This window comes from Myxocyprinus asiaticus, chromosome 41, assembly GCF_019703515.2.
Source record: "Myxocyprinus asiaticus isolate MX2 ecotype Aquarium Trade chromosome 41, UBuf_Myxa_2, whole genome shotgun sequence".
Taxonomy (NCBI): Eukaryota; Metazoa; Chordata; class Actinopteri; order Cypriniformes; family Catostomidae; genus Myxocyprinus; species Myxocyprinus asiaticus.
The window spans coordinates 6227958-6244870 of NC_059384.1; the positions used below are offsets into that span (position 1 = coordinate 6227958).

Below are 16913 nucleotides of genomic sequence, written 5' to 3' on the forward strand. Positions count from 1 at the left end.
TCAATAAACCTGTTCTTCGGCACAGTTCAAATTTGTATTCGACATATTTGCTCTGCAAACTATTTGCAGGCTTTGGATTTTCTAGAGACCATTATTTCAGGATGACCAGAGCGGCATTTCAGATGCGATGATTGATTGGTCCTCTGGTTAGTCCAGTTATGAACTAGTTATTCAGTCACGTGACTTTTTTGATGCTCATCTTGTATTCCTAATAAATTCAATTGGAGTTTATTCGGTATACATGTATTGGTTTCCATCATAGTTTATGCGCATTTCCTCTTATCGAATAAAAAATGTATCCACCTCAAGCGAGCGTATACGGTTTTATTCACATTTTGGAGATTTTATTCGCATCTTGGTGTTTCCATCCAGCAGTTTTTATGCAATATCCCAAAATATGCATAAAAAACGTTGATGGAAACATAGCTAATGTGTAAATAGGCCTTAAAGTACGAATTAATGTGTATGGCTCAAGTGATCTGTTTTAGCTGAATGTATACACAAGCTTTCACTTAGGTGTGGAAACTTTCATGTGTACTTTCTGGCATTGTGTGTGGGTGTGATCATGTGTGTATGAGTATACTGGCATCTCAGAGGTCAATTAAACTGTGTTTTGAGGGTTATCACTTACTAAAAGGTACTGTGGTACAGTGATGGTAAAATACGGTAATACATTGATATACAGTATAGCATGGTACTGAATGGTACTTCAAAGAATATAATTGTAGTACCATAGTACATGTCCAAGCAACTATGGTATTACCATGGTAGCATGTCCCAAAAAATAGATATAATAACATACAGTATATGAACATAAATAAGGGGTTTTGAGTTCAGCTGTATATCCAGCGTGCATTTAACAAGTATGTTTTATACTATATGTTAACTATAGAAATCTTAAAATACAGTTTGCATTTCTCTAACCATATTACTAATGTTTTTTTCAGAATTCCTCTCATTGCTTGCATTGTTTTCTGTCTTAAACAGGGAATTTTGTTAAAAAGGAGTGGAAAGTCTCTTAATAAGGAGTGGAAGAAGAAATATGTCACTCTATGTGACAACGGTCTGCTCACATACCACCCCAGTTTACATGTGAGTATTTGTCTTTGGTGTATATTGATGCTATGACTTTTACCTGCTTTAGGTAAAATCTTTTTTAAGATTACTCAAATGTTATTTATGGTTTCAGCATGTTACTCTCCTCTCAGTTTTACTCCCAAACAAAATTCTGCCTTACATTTGAGTGATTTACGAATGTTTTGCAAACTGGTTTGAATAAATCTTAAAATATATATATATATATATATATATTTACATAAAGCAAAGGATGTTCCAAAAGGTAGGCAGTATTTATGCATTTTTTCTAGGGCTGTATTTTCATGTCTGATGATGGGCATGTAGCTCGAAACATCACGTTTTTGTCTCTTGGTGAGCTCATTACATTGATTTGGAATTAACTGTGTGCCAAATTTGTTGTGTGTTTACATGATATGAATACACCGTTTATTAAAAATTAGGGCTGCTACTAACGATTATTTTGATAATCGACTAATCTAACGATTATTAGAATGATTATTCAACTATTCGGGCGATTATTGCAACGATTAATCATTAGCTCTTAACCGATTTTTCAGCTTGTGCCCCAACTTAAAAGGTTGGATTAAACGTGCTTGCTAACAATAAAGAGGAAAAATCATCTTTTAAAAATACCTCTATATGACATTCACTGAATTAAAGGGAAAAATACTTTTTATTACGTTTAATTCAGTAAAAATTTCACTGCAAAAAAAATCCTATTGTTATCAAGTGTATTTGTCTTTTTTTCCATTTAAAATTGTCTAAAAATCCTTAAAACAAGATACATTTACTTGAGAAGTAACATATAAGATATTTAGACTTGCTTTAAGAGAATGTATCTTAAATATAAGTGTATTTTGTATATAAGTGTATTTTTTCACTTGGTTATACTTCTGTGAGTGCAGTAAAGACAAAATACACTTATATTCAAGATCTATTCTCTGAAAGCAGGTCTAAATATCGTATATGCTGCTTCTCAGGTGAATGCATCTTTTTTTAAAGGATTTTTAGATATTTTAAAATATTTTTATTTTTAATATTATATACAACATTCTAAGATAACAATTTTTAATTCTGCAGTATAGCTGCTAAAGAAAATTGTTTTAAAGGAGTTTTAGATATTTATATTGGAAAACAAGCCAAAAAAAACGAACAAATCAAAAACGTATTTTGTTGCAGTGTATAATGGGGTGAAGACTACCCTCTCTCACCTTTCTGTTCACTTCAATCCATCTTTAACTCACAAAAAAAAAAAAAACTCTCTCTTATTAATAAAGCTGCATATTGCCAATTTTCTTCACGATAAGAAATGCTCAGTGACATATATTATGATTCAATAAGTTGCCATCGCGTAATCTGGCTGCATTAAGCGCGCGCACTCGAGGGATGAGTGTCCCCGCAACAGAGTGTGCATCAGCCGGGTGCAGTTTCAAACTCTCCCCCTTAGATCGGGACACTTCGCGCAACTCATAAAAGAGACGCTGACCGCACAGAGAAATGCCAGTTTCCTTATTATTTTAACTTTAATAAAGCTATAACGCATTAAATAGAACTGCATTAAATATGTAACGGCGGGGTGTTTCCTTTAAAGACACTCGACACGGAAGTTTTGCTTAAGCTGAGCATCAGCTCCAGCTCCACTTAATCCACAACAAGAGTGCTTCTGTATTTACTTATTTTGTATTTTTGCATTATAATTCCCTCACACTTTGCTATCTACATCACCTGAAGCTGTTTGGAAAGTTTAGAGTGCGTCTTGACTGTGAGATGTGTTTTCCTCCTCTCCTCAGTCAGGCGTGAGCTGCAGTGCTGCTCTTGTGTGCAATCATTAGAGTTTCATATGATCTTATGTTACGTTAAGATCAAACAACTATTCGACAATGAAAATTTTTGTCGACAATTTTTTATTGTCGACGTTGTCGATAACGTTGACTAATCGTTTCAGCCCTATTATAAATATTGCAACATGGATCTAACATATCAATACAATATCATGAGAAAAAGTATCGCTATTTTTTTCGTTTCAAAACTTTTTTTTAAGTTTCCTTACATCATTCTTTTGCGCAGTATGCGGTTCTAGCAAGCATTTTTGAAAGTTTCCATTTTCAGTGGAGGAAACGGCATTCCAGTGTGGATGAGAGGTGAAAGCGTAGCAAAATCAATTTGTTACTGTTCGGTTTTTTATTTTAATATTGAAATTTTCAGCTTCCTAACGTTATCTTTTTTTTCCAAAGTATGTGGAACTAGAGAGCATTTTCAAAAGTCTCTATTTTCGGTGGAGAAAAACACTGTTCCAATGTGGATGAGATATGTAATCGTAGCAAAATCTATGCATTTTCAAACAAAAAATGACATGGTTTAAGATACACTATATTGCCAAAAGTATTCGCTTACCCATCCAAATAATTGAATTCAGGTGTTCCAATCACTTCCATGGCCACAGGTGTATAAAATGAAGCACCTAGGCATGCAGACTGCTTCTACAAACATTTGTGAAAGAATGGGCCGCTCTCAGGAGCTCAGTGAATTCCAGCGTGGTACTGTGATAGGATGCCACCTGTGCAACAAGTCCAGTCTTGAAATGTCCTCGCTACTAAATATTCCACAGTCAACTGTCAGTGGTATTATAACAAAGTGGAAGCGATTGGGAATGACAGCAACTCAGCCACGAAGTGGTAGGCCACGTAAAATGACAGAGCGGGGTCAGCGGATGCTGAGGCGCATAGTGCGCAGAGGTCGCCAACTTTCTGCAGAGTCAATCGCTACAGACCTCCAAAGTTCATGTGGCCTTCAGATTAGCTCAAGAACAGTGCGTAGAGAGCTTCATGGAATGGGTTTCCATGGCCGAGCAGCTGCATCCAAGCCATACATCACCAAGTGCAATGCAAAGCATCGGATGCAGTGGTGTAAAGCACGCCGCCACTGGACTCTAGAGCAGTGGAGATGCGTTCTCTGGAGCGATGAATCGCGCTACTCCATCTGGCAATCTGATAGACGAGTCTGGGTTTGGCGGTTGCCAGGAGAATGGTACTTGTTTGACTGCATTGTGCCAACTGTGAAGTTTGGTGGAGGGGGGATTATGGTGTGGGGTTGTTTTTCAGGAGCTGGGCTTGGCCCCTTAGTTCCAGTGAAAGGAACTCTGAATGCTTCAGCATACCAAGAGATTTTGGACAATTCCATGCTCCCAACTTTGTGGGAACAGTTTAGGGATGGCCCCTTCCTGTTCCAACATGACTGTGCACCAGTGCACAAAGCAAGGTCCATAAAGACATGGATGAGCGAGTTTGGTGTGGAAGAACTTGACTGGCCTGCACAGAGTCCTGACCTCAACCCGATAGAGCACCTTTGGGATGAATTACAGCGAAGACTGCGAGCCAGGCCTTCTCGTCCAACACCAGTGTCTGACCTCACAAATGCGCTTCTGGAAGAATGGTCAAAAATTCCCATAAACACACTCCTAAACCTTGTGGAAAGCCTTCCCAGAAGAGTTGAAGCTGTTATAGCTGCAAAGGGTGGGCCGACGTCATATTAAACCCTATGGATTAAGAATGGGATGTCACTTAAGTTCATATGCGTCTAAAGGCAGATGAGCGAATACTTTTGGCAATATAGTGTACCTTCCTTTCACAAAAATCTAAGGCAGCATGTATAACAGTGAGGCAATTAAAATGGAAGTGAATGGGGCCAGTCCATAAATGTTAAATTACTCACTGTTTCAAAAGCATAGCTACAAAAAATTAACAGTATGCATGTTAACATGATTTACAGTGATAAAATCACTTGCTTACCTTTTCTGTGTAAAGTTATTTCCAATTTTACAACTTTGTTGCAATGACGACCAGAGGTGGGTAGAGTAGCCAAAAACTGTGCTCAAGTAAAAGTACAGTTACTTAAAAAAAATACTCAAGTAGAAGTAAAAGTACTAACATAAATAATTACTTTAGTAAGAGTAAGAAAGTATCCAATTAAAAGAGTACTCAAGTAGTGAGTAACTAGTTATTTTCAAAAAATAACATAATGGACGTTAACTCCCCTATATTCCATTACATAATACACATTTAACATGTATTACAGAATTACTATTAGTGGAAATTCTGTCATCATTCACCATCATGTGGTTCCATACCCATATTACTTTCTTTCTTCCATGCAACACAATAAGTAGATATTTGACATAAAGTTTGAAACTTTCAGTGAATGTTTTTTTCCTCCATATTTTGAAAGTGAATGGTGACTAAGACTGTCAGTCTCTATCATTCTGTCTAACATCTTTTGTGTTCCACAGAATACAGAAGGTCACATGGGTTTGGAACAACACGAGGGTAGGGAAATGATGACAGAATATTAAATTATGGCTGAGCTATCACTTTAAAGGGATAGTTCACCCAAAAATGAAAATTCTCTCATCGTTTACTCATCCTCATGCCATCCCAGATATGTATGACTTCCTTTCTTCGGCAGAAAACAAATTATGATTTTAGAAGAATATTTCACCTCTGTAGGTCAGTATAGTGCAAGTGAATGTGTGCCAAAATGTTGATGCTCCAAAAAGCAAATAAAGGAATCATAAAAGTAATCCATATGACTCCAGTAGTTAAATCCATATCTTCAGAAGTGATATGATAGGTGTGGGTGAGAAACAGATCAATATTTGTCATTTTTTGCTAGACATTCTTCTCCCAGCCCAGCAGGGGGCTCGCCAAATGGTGAATCACCAAAAACACAAGAAGAAGAATGTGAAAGTGATCTGATTCTCATCCACACCTGTCACATCGCTTCTGAAGATGTTGATTTAACCACAGTCTTATGGATTACTTTTATGCTGACTTATGTTATTTTTAAATTTTTTTTTAGCTTTAAAATGTTGGCACCCATTCACTTGCATTGTATGTCAGGTGAGTAAATGATGAGAGAATTTTCAGTTTGGGGTGAACTATCCGTTTAAGGGCTCTTGTCAGATCTGGATGAATTTGTCAATAAGAAGAGAGGTTTGGAAACCTTTCTAGTAATTATTACAGTGAAAACGTGAGCACGAGCGGACGAGAGAGAGATGCCCGTTTACTGCTTCATTCACTCCGGCAATGTTTTATTTCATGCTGAATGTATTAAATTACTTTTTGACAAATCATTACTTGATTAAAATAACATATAGAGAGGCAAGTACTCTTGTTAAAATGTACTCTTTATTTATATTTATACAGAATCTTGCCATTAAGCTGAATAATTCTTTATTTACTAAATAATGCACTGAGGTGATATTATTTTAACTCAGGAGACTTCACACAATGGAAATGATAATTCTGTGGATGATTTAAATAATTGGTTATAACATGTAGGTTATGATAATTTGGTCAGATGAGAAACGCTACCCAGCTTGTATTGGAGTTTAAAGATACTGAAGTATAACAAATAAATACAATAATGTACATTTGATCAAATGTGTTTACGCTTTACATTAACATTTATATTAAAAATGACAAACAGAATGAAGATTTATTGCATTAATATTTTATTTAATTAGAATAACAAGTAAGGCCTGATTTTAGAAGTTCATATGTGACGTTGAGAGCTCCGACACTCCATGTATATGTCAGCACCCGAATTCACTCACTCATTTCGTTCACTCACTGCTGAGATATAGTGCACTAATTGCAATTTACTATATAGGAAATAGTGAATGAGTGAACGATTTCGCACACAGCCTCTTCACTCTCTCTGCTGGACGTGGGACAAAGCGCACTGATATATTGCTGCACTGATTTAAAAATGTACACTTAAAAACTGATGTCTCAAAAGCCCATATTTACAGAAACCATCACCATGTCACAGAAAAGCCTGCATTATCATGAGAGCCACAACTTACCTCAGAGTGCTGCCTTAATTTGGAGCTTAAATTTTAATCTTGAAATATCCGCTTCTCTTGGTGTTTAATGAAGGCATTGCATGACGAAACTTCTTTTTTCACTGTGCGGAGCGAAGAAAATATTTCACTTAGTTTGAAGAGCTTGATGCTGCAAAAGTGATGTATTCAGCTTGAGTGACAGTATGTGACAGCGCGCGCAGCTGTGTGAGCTTCCGCTGTCATAAATGTCCCATTCAGTAATCTCTCAGTAAATTACACATTAACTAAAATGAAACCCAGTAATGTAATGACAGGAATGCCGCCCATTGTAACGAAGTAAAAGTAATTTTTTCTCATTAGAAATTTACTTGAGTGAGAGTAAAAAGTACCCACTTTTAAACCTACTCTAAAAGTCTTTTTTTTTTCCTCCAAAAAGTTACTCAAGTAAATGTAACAGAGTAAATGTAGCGCGTTACTACCCACCTCTGATGACGACGAAACTATATAAACCTTAAAACACTAAAATGACCGAAAATACTATTTAAACTATTTTACAACTCAAATAATACACAAGTTTAACAGAAGAATGAATGTAAGTGCTTTTCTAAAATTTTACGCTTTACATTTCTGCCTTTCAACCCTCCAAAAATTGGCCTCATTCACTTCCGTTGTATGTACGTCACTGTAACCACAATTTATTAAAGAATAGGAGGGAGAATTCGAAATTATTTTTGGTGTTAATCAAACATTATGCCACAAATGATGTCGAGTGAGCTTAAAGCCTAATGTATGCTTCGCTCAGACATGAACTCTGAGCGTCCGCGTACAGGAAGCGTGACACAAATCTCGTCATCACCAGAGTGCATGAGCACTGAACGCACGCAGCCCGATTTTTCTAACCACGCGTCTTTGAACGTGCAGAACGTGCCTGGAGTTATTTGCACTAATTAGTGGGTCCACAAGGTGGCAACACTTACATTTTTGAGCCGTTGCTGTCACGAAGAAGCTCTAGAAGAAGATGTAATCTCTGCTAAACATCGGGAGATGAAGGTAAAAACAACAACAGTGGATTTGCAATTCAAGAGAGCGTGTGCGAGGAGGTCTGGTGATACCTGCATTTGTATAACTCAAATCTGAAGGAATATAAAGACATCTTTATTGGTCTAAACTCCTGAAGAGAAAGTCCAGTGTTTCATAGCAGTTGTAGAGCGCATGCGCCAACCGCCTGTGTATGTGCGCACAGTAATATGGAGTATACTTGGCAGGCTCGCGTTTGACTGTAAGCAGACACTGAGCGTTCGCGTCAAATTGGAAGTATACCCAGCACTTAACTTGTATTGAACCCAGAATATTGCTTTAAAAGGTTCCATAAAAGTTAAGATGCTGCCCTAGTAGGCAGCTGCCATGTAGGTTTTATACAGCAAGTCTGCTCACTTGATTTTTTGGAACAGAGCTCAAGTGAGTTTAAGGGAAGTTTAGCATTTTCTGGGTTTCCAGTAAAACAGACGAGTTCTGGGCAGGTCAGCTGCTCTCCGGTTGCTACAGCAGCGAGTATTTCTTATGGCAGTCACCACAGGAACACCACAGACCGATCCTCATGTATTATCTATCTCTGTCAGAGCTCCCGCGTGGTCTTAATACAGTACCTCTTACATTTCCCTCTTTGTTCCTTGGCATTCTTACCTAGCTTTTTCTCTTTCAATTCTTCTCATTTGCATACACACATCTCTTTGATGTCTGTCTTTCCCTTCACATGTTTCTACAACGGATTTGACATAGGTTAGGAAATAAAAAGGGCTTCCTTATTAATATCCACTTGATAAAAAGCAGCATACCTTGACCGTACAAGACATTTGAAACGCTAAGTGGTCTCAATGGACTATGACCAAAATGTATACCTTGACCAAACACATGTCTCTCAAATCAATGGTGTGTTTATTAGCGATATAACGTGCATGTCGGTGATGTGTGTAATAGGCACACAATGCCACGGGCATCATAATCACCACCGTTACAGACGTTTGGGTTTGGACACCTGTGGGCCGCGCATTTAGTGCAACGAGAAAGACGAAGAGAGACTTAAAGTGTGCAAGAGAGAGCAAGACTGTTTAATTTTGCGCTGCAGCCAGCCAAGCTATCCCACAATCCCCTTCTGTTAATTCTGTCTGCTACATCAATTAAATTGTTTGTAGAAACTAATTGAATATGGCTTAATCACACATCTTAATAGCTTTCTGCGCCTCAAACTGGCTGTTAATTCCAGCAATAAAATGGAATGAGAGCGCTCACTGGGTAATTAGTACTGAGGCTTTTGAAGAAATTAGTGCTTTATGGGGCACAATAAAAGTGAAGAAGAGTTGGCGGGAGACACGTGAGGCCAAAATCTCTACTCGCCTCTTTTGTACTGAGCCGGGTGATTTGCACCTTGGCTTAACCCGTTTGCGTGTTCGCAAACACCCATGAAAATGGAATGGCCCGATTTAAATGGGAATGATGCTGCTTTGAGTCATTAATGCTAATGTGGAAACGGGTGAAATCGATTGCGTGGGCTCTGTGGTTTGATTGTCGAAGGCTGTTTGTTTTTAAAGCTGTTACACCTGGTCATCTGATCACAAGTGGACAGGCAAGAGACATCTTCGTTTACACCTGGTCATAGTATGCATCTCTTTTGACCACTTGTGTTCACATTCAAGCTCTGTGAAGTGGTAATTAAACCGTCCGTAACCGGCGAAGATAAAACTATTGTTTTAGAGCAGCGGTTGAAAATTCTCTCATTATTCACTTACCCTGATGCCATCCCAGATGTGTATGACTGTCGTTCTTCAGCAGAACACAAATGAAGATTTTTAGAAGAAGATGGAGCTCTTTCAGGTCCTTATTATGGAAGTAAATGGGTGCCAGCACTTTGACGGTCCAAAAGTCATACTTGGACAGCATAAAAGTAATCCACACGATTCCAGTCGATCAATGAATGTCTTCTGAAGCAAAATAATAAATAAATGATAATTAAAACGTTATTTACTTTTCAAAAGCGCTTCCTGCCAGCAGCTGACCCGAAGCATGACGTAAACGTGTCGGCGATTTCATGCAAGAATTCAGAAGCGGTGCTTATTTACAACAGAAGAACGAATGTCACGTGAGAGTTCGGCTATTTCAAACCGCATCAGAGCCCTGGATGGAAGTGCCGATTTAACTTTTTAATTATTGACTTGTTTCTTACATAAACCTATCGATTCGCTTCAGAAGACATTCATTGATCGACTGGAGTCGCATGGATTACATTTATGCTGCCTAAATGTGACTGTCAAAGTGCTGGCACCCATACTTGCATTATAAGGACCTGACAGAGCTCCATCTTCTTCTAAAAATCTTCATTTTGGGGTGAACTATTCTTTTAAAAAAGCAAAAATCGAGGTTACAGTAAGGCACTTACAATGGTATTGAATGAGGCAGATTTTTTGAGAGTTTAAAGTCAGAAATGTGAAGCTTATAATTTTTTTAAAGCACTTGCATTAATTCTTTTGTTAAAACTCATGTATTATTTGAACTGTAAAGTTGTTTAAATCGTCATTTTATGGTTTTAAGGTATGTTGACATTATATCATCATGGCAACGAAGTTGTAAAATTGTATAACTAAGTTGAATAACTTTACACAGAAAAGGTTAATAAGTGATTTTATCACACTAAAATCATGTTAACATGCATATTGTTTACGTCTTGTAGCTAATGTTGTGGATAATGTTTACGGATTAACTTCCATTAAAGTGCCTCATGGGAACCCAGATTTTTGCTTTTTTAAAAGAAAAGAAGGGGCATGTCAAAATACATTTTTATGGTAATCCATATTATGCCACAAATGCTGTCGATTGAGCTTAACTTGTACTGAACCCGGAATATTACTTTAAATGGAAAAATCTCATCTCAAAAGCATATCTTACACCTAGCGTCATCCCGTATCAAATGGATCACCCAAAACACATCTTATTATCAGGTGTAAATGGGACCTTAGCTTATGGAACAGCTGTCTATTCGTAGTGCCCTGTCCACATAGACTTGAGTCACATATGTAATTTGACACGAACGAAAACAAGGCTGCGAGGGATATAAGTAGTCCATTCAATATATTATACTGATGTGTACTTATGTGTCGATTATTCAGTCAAAGAAATGTTGATAATATGTCTCAACAAATTTCTAGTGGACAAAACTTGATGGGAAAACAAAGTTAAAAAATCTTTGTTGGTCTTAGCTGGTCTTTCAGCCCTGTCTGGTAGGTTTGGTTTGTTTGGTTTTAGAGGGGTTTTTGACAAGTTGATCCACTTGACCAGGCTGGGAGACCAGCTAGACCATCTTAAACCAGCTAAGACCAGCAAACCATCTTCAACTGGTTAAAGCTGTTTTTTCAGCAGGGAAATGTGGATTGTGAAAGTTTGTCTTGACCTAGGGCTTTAGGACCGTACTGCATATTGAACGGACTGTACACCTTATTTTTATTCGCATTAAAATATATGGCATCTACTCTGGCTGAAGTCAGATTTTCCATGTTAGATCTAGAACTACATATTGGCCTATTTTGTTTTTCAGGACTACATGCAGAATATCCACGGTAAAGAAATCGATCTGTTACGGACAACAGTGAAGGTACCTGGGAAGAGGCCTCCCAGAGCGGTGGTAACAGTCGCCCCAACAGCCAGCCCGAAAACCAATGGACTGACCAAGGACCGCAGCACCTTGCAACTTGGTATTGGGGCCACAAGTGAGTGTGAAAGCTTCATTAGTAAAATCCCCTAAAATTAATGCATTTTTCTTTATCTGAAGGTGCTCGTTTACACAAACGTAGCAGAGTTAAAGGGGTCATGACATGGAGGAATCAAATTTTCCTGGATATTTTGAAATAAATAAGAGGTCATTGTAATATAAAAACATATTGTTAGTTTCAGAACTCAAGACTTCCTCCTCACTGCAAAAAGAGCATTTGTTGAAACCAAGCTGCCAAAACTATTTGTTCTCTATTTCCTCTACATTGTGATGGCACACTGGTAGACACATCAATGCCTACTTTACCTTAAATCACTCCCATAGCCCACCCACTGGTGGTGAGCAGTGAGATGGCAAGAAGAGAGCAGGCCAGTCAAGAGCAGAGAGCCAATCATAACATTGGGCATGTACTGTCAAGTCTTAAAGGAGAAGCAGCACCAAAACCCAGCATTTCTGACAGAGGGTCAGAATGAAGGTGGAAAATAATCATGTTTTTATGACTGTTTTTTTGTTTTGTTTTTTGGTGCAAAAAAACTTTACTAATATTAAAAGTGAACCTCAATGAACACATTAAAATAAATAAAAAAGGCATGTCATGACTCCTTTAAAGTCAGCATTAAAAAACTGCATTTGCAACCCATTTTACTTCCGTTATGTGCTGTACTTTTGAGTGAAAAAGGATGTTCAACAAGACAGAAATGGGACCAGACTTAAACTGTATCCATTGGGAATTGATTGGATCAAGAAAAGTGGTCTCTTGGAAACAGGAGGTTGGAAAAATAAGAGGCTTCATAATGTCAGCCGAAAATAAATGAAATTTCAGAAGTGGAGCAAGTTTTATTTATTTTAATAAAATTCTATAATTTGTTTTCTTTTGAATAACATGTACTGATGAATTGTTCACAACAAAACCAGGAATTTGCAACATAGCAAAGGGCTAATTTTAATTTTATGTTGATTTTAAAAGATGAATTGTCAAAATGTAGATTCAAATATTAAGATTAGAAAATTTGATAATAATAATAATAAGTTTTATTTATATAGTGCCTTTCCAAATGCTCAAGGTCACTTTACAATCAAGATACATTTTAACAGAAGTTACAATCACTGTTAGGAAAAAAAGAAAAGAAAAAAAGAAAGAAATTCAGCAATCAGCAATGGATAGATAGTACTCTGAGAAAAGATGAGTTTTAAGCTGAGACTGGAAGATGGAAATGGAGGAGATGTTGCGGAAGCTCTGAGGCAGTGAGTTTTATAGTTTAGGTGCAATTACACTGAAGGATCTCCCACCAAAAGTGAACAGACGAAATCTGGGGATAGACAGCACTTTGGAATCAAAAGAACGAAGAGAACGTGCAGGTGCGTATGGATGCAGCGGATCACATAAATAACGAGTTGCCAGATAATGGAGAGCTTTGTAGGTTTAGAGAAGAATTTTGAACAAAATATGGCAAGAGACAGGCAACCAGTGAAGACTAAACAAGGTAGGAGTAATGTGTGCAGACTTAGTGTTTGTGAGAACTGTAGCTGCAGAGTTTGGGGTATAATGTAATCAGGCAATGGTTTTAGCAGGTAGGTCAATGAAGAGGCCGTTACAGTAATCAAGACATAATGTTATGAAAGCAGGAACTAGTGATTCGTCATCTTTCAAACTACAATTTCAATGCATTTACAATTATTAAAAATAATAAGTCATTTCTAATCCAAATCACACTTCCAATTCTCTTCAAGTTGATTTCTCATTAAAAAACATCTCATAGCCATGGGGCAAGTGCATAATCGCTGTTTAAAAGTCTGCAACTATGTTACTAAGCTGTCATTGACATCCATAAAAAAAATAAAAAATAGTATATTCATTTGTGTTTTCATTTTGGCTGTATGTATATTCATTTATTTTCAGCTAGCAAGAATCGATTTACTCCTTCCACTTGAAAGAGATTTAGTGAGCAAGAGTGGAGGTTTGGGAAGGTATAATTAGATTTAGAGAGCTGAGATCAAGTGTAATTAATAAAAAACAGGAGCAACTTACTCTAGAGGCTCTGCAAGCTGGCATGACTGCAATGGAAACATAACCGACTAGGGCCTCCGCATCACTTAGCCTGGGCTAATTGCTTTTGCACCGGTCAAGAAGGACTTCTGGGAATTGCAGTTTTCTGGCCCATGTCCAAAGTCGTGTGCCCGATAGGGAGGAGGTTTTAGAGACATAAGGAACATTTGTCATTGTTGCTGGAACAAATTAATCTTGTTGCTACTACCACAAAAGCCATAAGCCAACTTCGAGGTTGTTTTTCAGTTGGTAGCTAATTAACCCTCAGTTGACTGCAGAGGAAAGGGTGAAGGTAAGGTTGAAAAGTGGTGAATTTGGGGGCATTTGGACCTGAAATATTTGCAGCATCTGGGTCTGGCTTTATTCAAGCAGCAGACAATAGACATTTTTGGGTAAAAAGTTCCAACATGGCCCCAGGCCGCAAACGCATAAGTTAGCAATAGTTAAGACTGGTTTCATTTGTATTCAGGTTCTGCGTGCACACATGGACAAATATCTATTGTTTAAAGAAAATATGTTTTAGCGTGTATCACTTGAAGTCATGAAATCAAAATTGACCATATTTGCGTTCTTATTACACGTTCATGGTTTTATTGTGAACGATTGATCGGTTCACGTTACTTTTTCATTTAAACGACTTAACTTTTGCTGTTTTGACTTAGTTCAGTTTCTTCCCAAACCACTTTTTGACCTAACGGAACAATTTTGTTTTGACGGTTAAGCATTTATGTATACGTGAACCATTGACACTGTGTTTTCACACATTTAAGACAATATTTGCAGGTTTTAGATTGATTTTATCAGTGTTATTTTTCAGATACGCAAATTGACCTTCAGTTTAGCACAAATTTGCGCCGTAGCACATTTGAAAAGGCTTGCTTTTCTTGTTCCCCTTTCCACTCTGTGGCATATTATAGGAAAATTGTGTTCATTTCCTCTCGAGAGGGAAAAGGTTACGATTCGCAGTGGGCCTCCGCCAAGTGGAGGACGTACACTTGATTATGCAATCTGATTTTGATTTCATTAGGCATGCAATTGATGCGACGGAACAAAGGGGTAATTTTTCATTCATGGCGGTCTAGCTGAGCCCTGTCTTTTCCTTTAGTCTGTAATTCATACACTTCTCCCTGATCTAAAGACCATTAGGAACTCTGGGGGGGTGTGAAGGGATTGAGAAGGGGGGATGAGATAAAGAAAAATGTGAGAGAGAGAGAGAGAGAGAGAGAGAAGGAGCACAAATGAATGAACGCATGTGTCCGCAAGTAAAAGAGTCTGTCTCGATGAGGCCCGGTCTAATCTTTCTGCTAAGTATTCACCGGAACCGTTCTAAATATGATCATTCTGCAAGCGTGCGTTCAATTGTGTCACCGCTGACAGATATATAATATCAAAGCGCTAATGGGCCTGCCCATCAGGTTTAATCAATGACATCTGCTGTATAAAAGTGTGAGACAGTGAGAATCATGCCGAGGTGGTTGTATTCATTTACATATAGTCTACACGTCTACGGGATGCAAAAGTGTTTTGTTTTATGAATAGTTTCTTTGAGATGCATAACCTTCTCCTTGTGAACTAAGACATACTTAGAGTAGTGATAGAGCGATATGTCGGCCAGGCCAATCAATCAGTCAGTGTTTGGGCATTTTGTGTCAGTTCCAAAATGTATAGACAGCCTTGTCAATGGATAGTCCACATTTTGTGTTTTCAAATATTTTAAGTGACTCTTTAGTAGTGATAGACCGATATATCAGCCTAGCTGATCAATTGGCCAATATTTGGCCATTTTGTGTCAGTTCCAAAATTTACAGACAGCCTTGTCAATGGATAGTCCACATTTTGTGTTTTCAAATATTTTAAGTGAATCTTTAGTAGTGATAGACCGATATATCGGCCTGGCTGATCAATCTGCCAGTATTTGGCCATTTTGTGTCGTCCAAAATTTACAAACAGCCTTTTCAGTGGATAGTCCACATTTTGTGTTTTCAAATATTTTAAGTGACTCTTTAGTAGTGATAGACCGATATATCGGCCTGGCCGATCAATCTGCCAGTATTTGGCCATTTTGTGTCATCCAGAATTTACAAACAGCCTTGTCAATGAATAGTCCAAATTTTGAGTTTTCAAATATTTTAAGTGAATCTTTAGTAGTGATAGACTGATATATCAGCCTAGCCAATCAATCGGCCAATACTTGGCTATTTTGTGTTTTCAAATATTTTAAGTGAATCTTTAGTAGTTATAGACCGATATATTGGCCTGGACAATCAGTCGGCCAATATTTGGCCATTTTGTGTCAGTTCCAAAATGTATAGACAGCCTTGTCAATGAATAGTCCACATTTTGTGTTTTCAAATATTTTAAGTGAATCTTTAGTAGTGATAGACCGATATATCGGTGAGGCCAACCAATCTTATTTGTTATCATGAAATACTTCAGTATTTTATATATGCCAACCCATCAGCCACCATGCTTTCTGGGTATCGAATCATCATTATCCATTAAAGACACCCATATTGGTAAACCACTAACATGGAGAACCCTTTGAATTAGCAATGATGAAAATGTGTTTGAAAGGAGATTGTGTCTCCTTTCATGACTCTCTACCATGTACATTAGCCTTACCATAGCCTCTTTCAGTAATGGCACAATCGTTTGAGACGTAGTGCTTTTATATGCGAGAAGGAAATAAGATGTTTGTATGGAATAATGTAGAAAGGCGTTCTAAAACGGTGCTTATTATCCAATTCATGGCTTGGAATTGAATGGAAGTCTTTTAGTTCCGTATGCAATGGGCTTGAGTCATACTTTTTAAAAGTAAAAATTGTGCTTTGCACAATATCTGGATGTAAGCAGTTTATTAGTTGTCGTTACATTTCTGTTTGACCTTTATCCGCCACGTATTGAATGTCGCCACTTATTTGACAATGTGATCATTGCCATTTATGCAAACACAAACCGTATTATGTCTGTCTCCTTCAAAAAGTGCAAATGGGCAAGTCGAAACATGTCCAGATAATATTTTACCAAAAATTTGAAAATAATATTTTGCATAAAGAAATGAAGCCTATTTTTAGGAACATTAAAAATGTTTGCATTGTTATTTTTGAGAAAATGAAATTCTCTTTAACTTAATGTACCTAGACAGATTACCTTTGAGTTTTTTGTAATTCCCATTAGTCTCAATAGTG

At 37.5% G+C, this 16913-nt stretch overlaps 1 protein-coding gene across 3 annotated transcripts in view; it reads left to right on the plus strand.

Annotated features, from left to right (window-relative positions):
- The window catches only part of LOC127432158 (arf-GAP with GTPase, ANK repeat and PH domain-containing protein 3-like), a 234131-nt gene that overhangs the window by 158523 nt on the left and 58695 nt on the right, over positions 1–16913 (plus strand). For all 3 annotated transcript variants that reach the window (XM_051683011.1, XM_051683012.1, XM_051683010.1), the window contains exons 10-11: positions 988–1092; positions 11505–11676. In XM_051683011.1, the coding sequence (XP_051538971.1) occupies positions 988–1092; positions 11505–11676 (277 nt within the window). The remainder of the gene's footprint in view (positions 1–987; positions 1093–11504; positions 11677–16913) is intronic.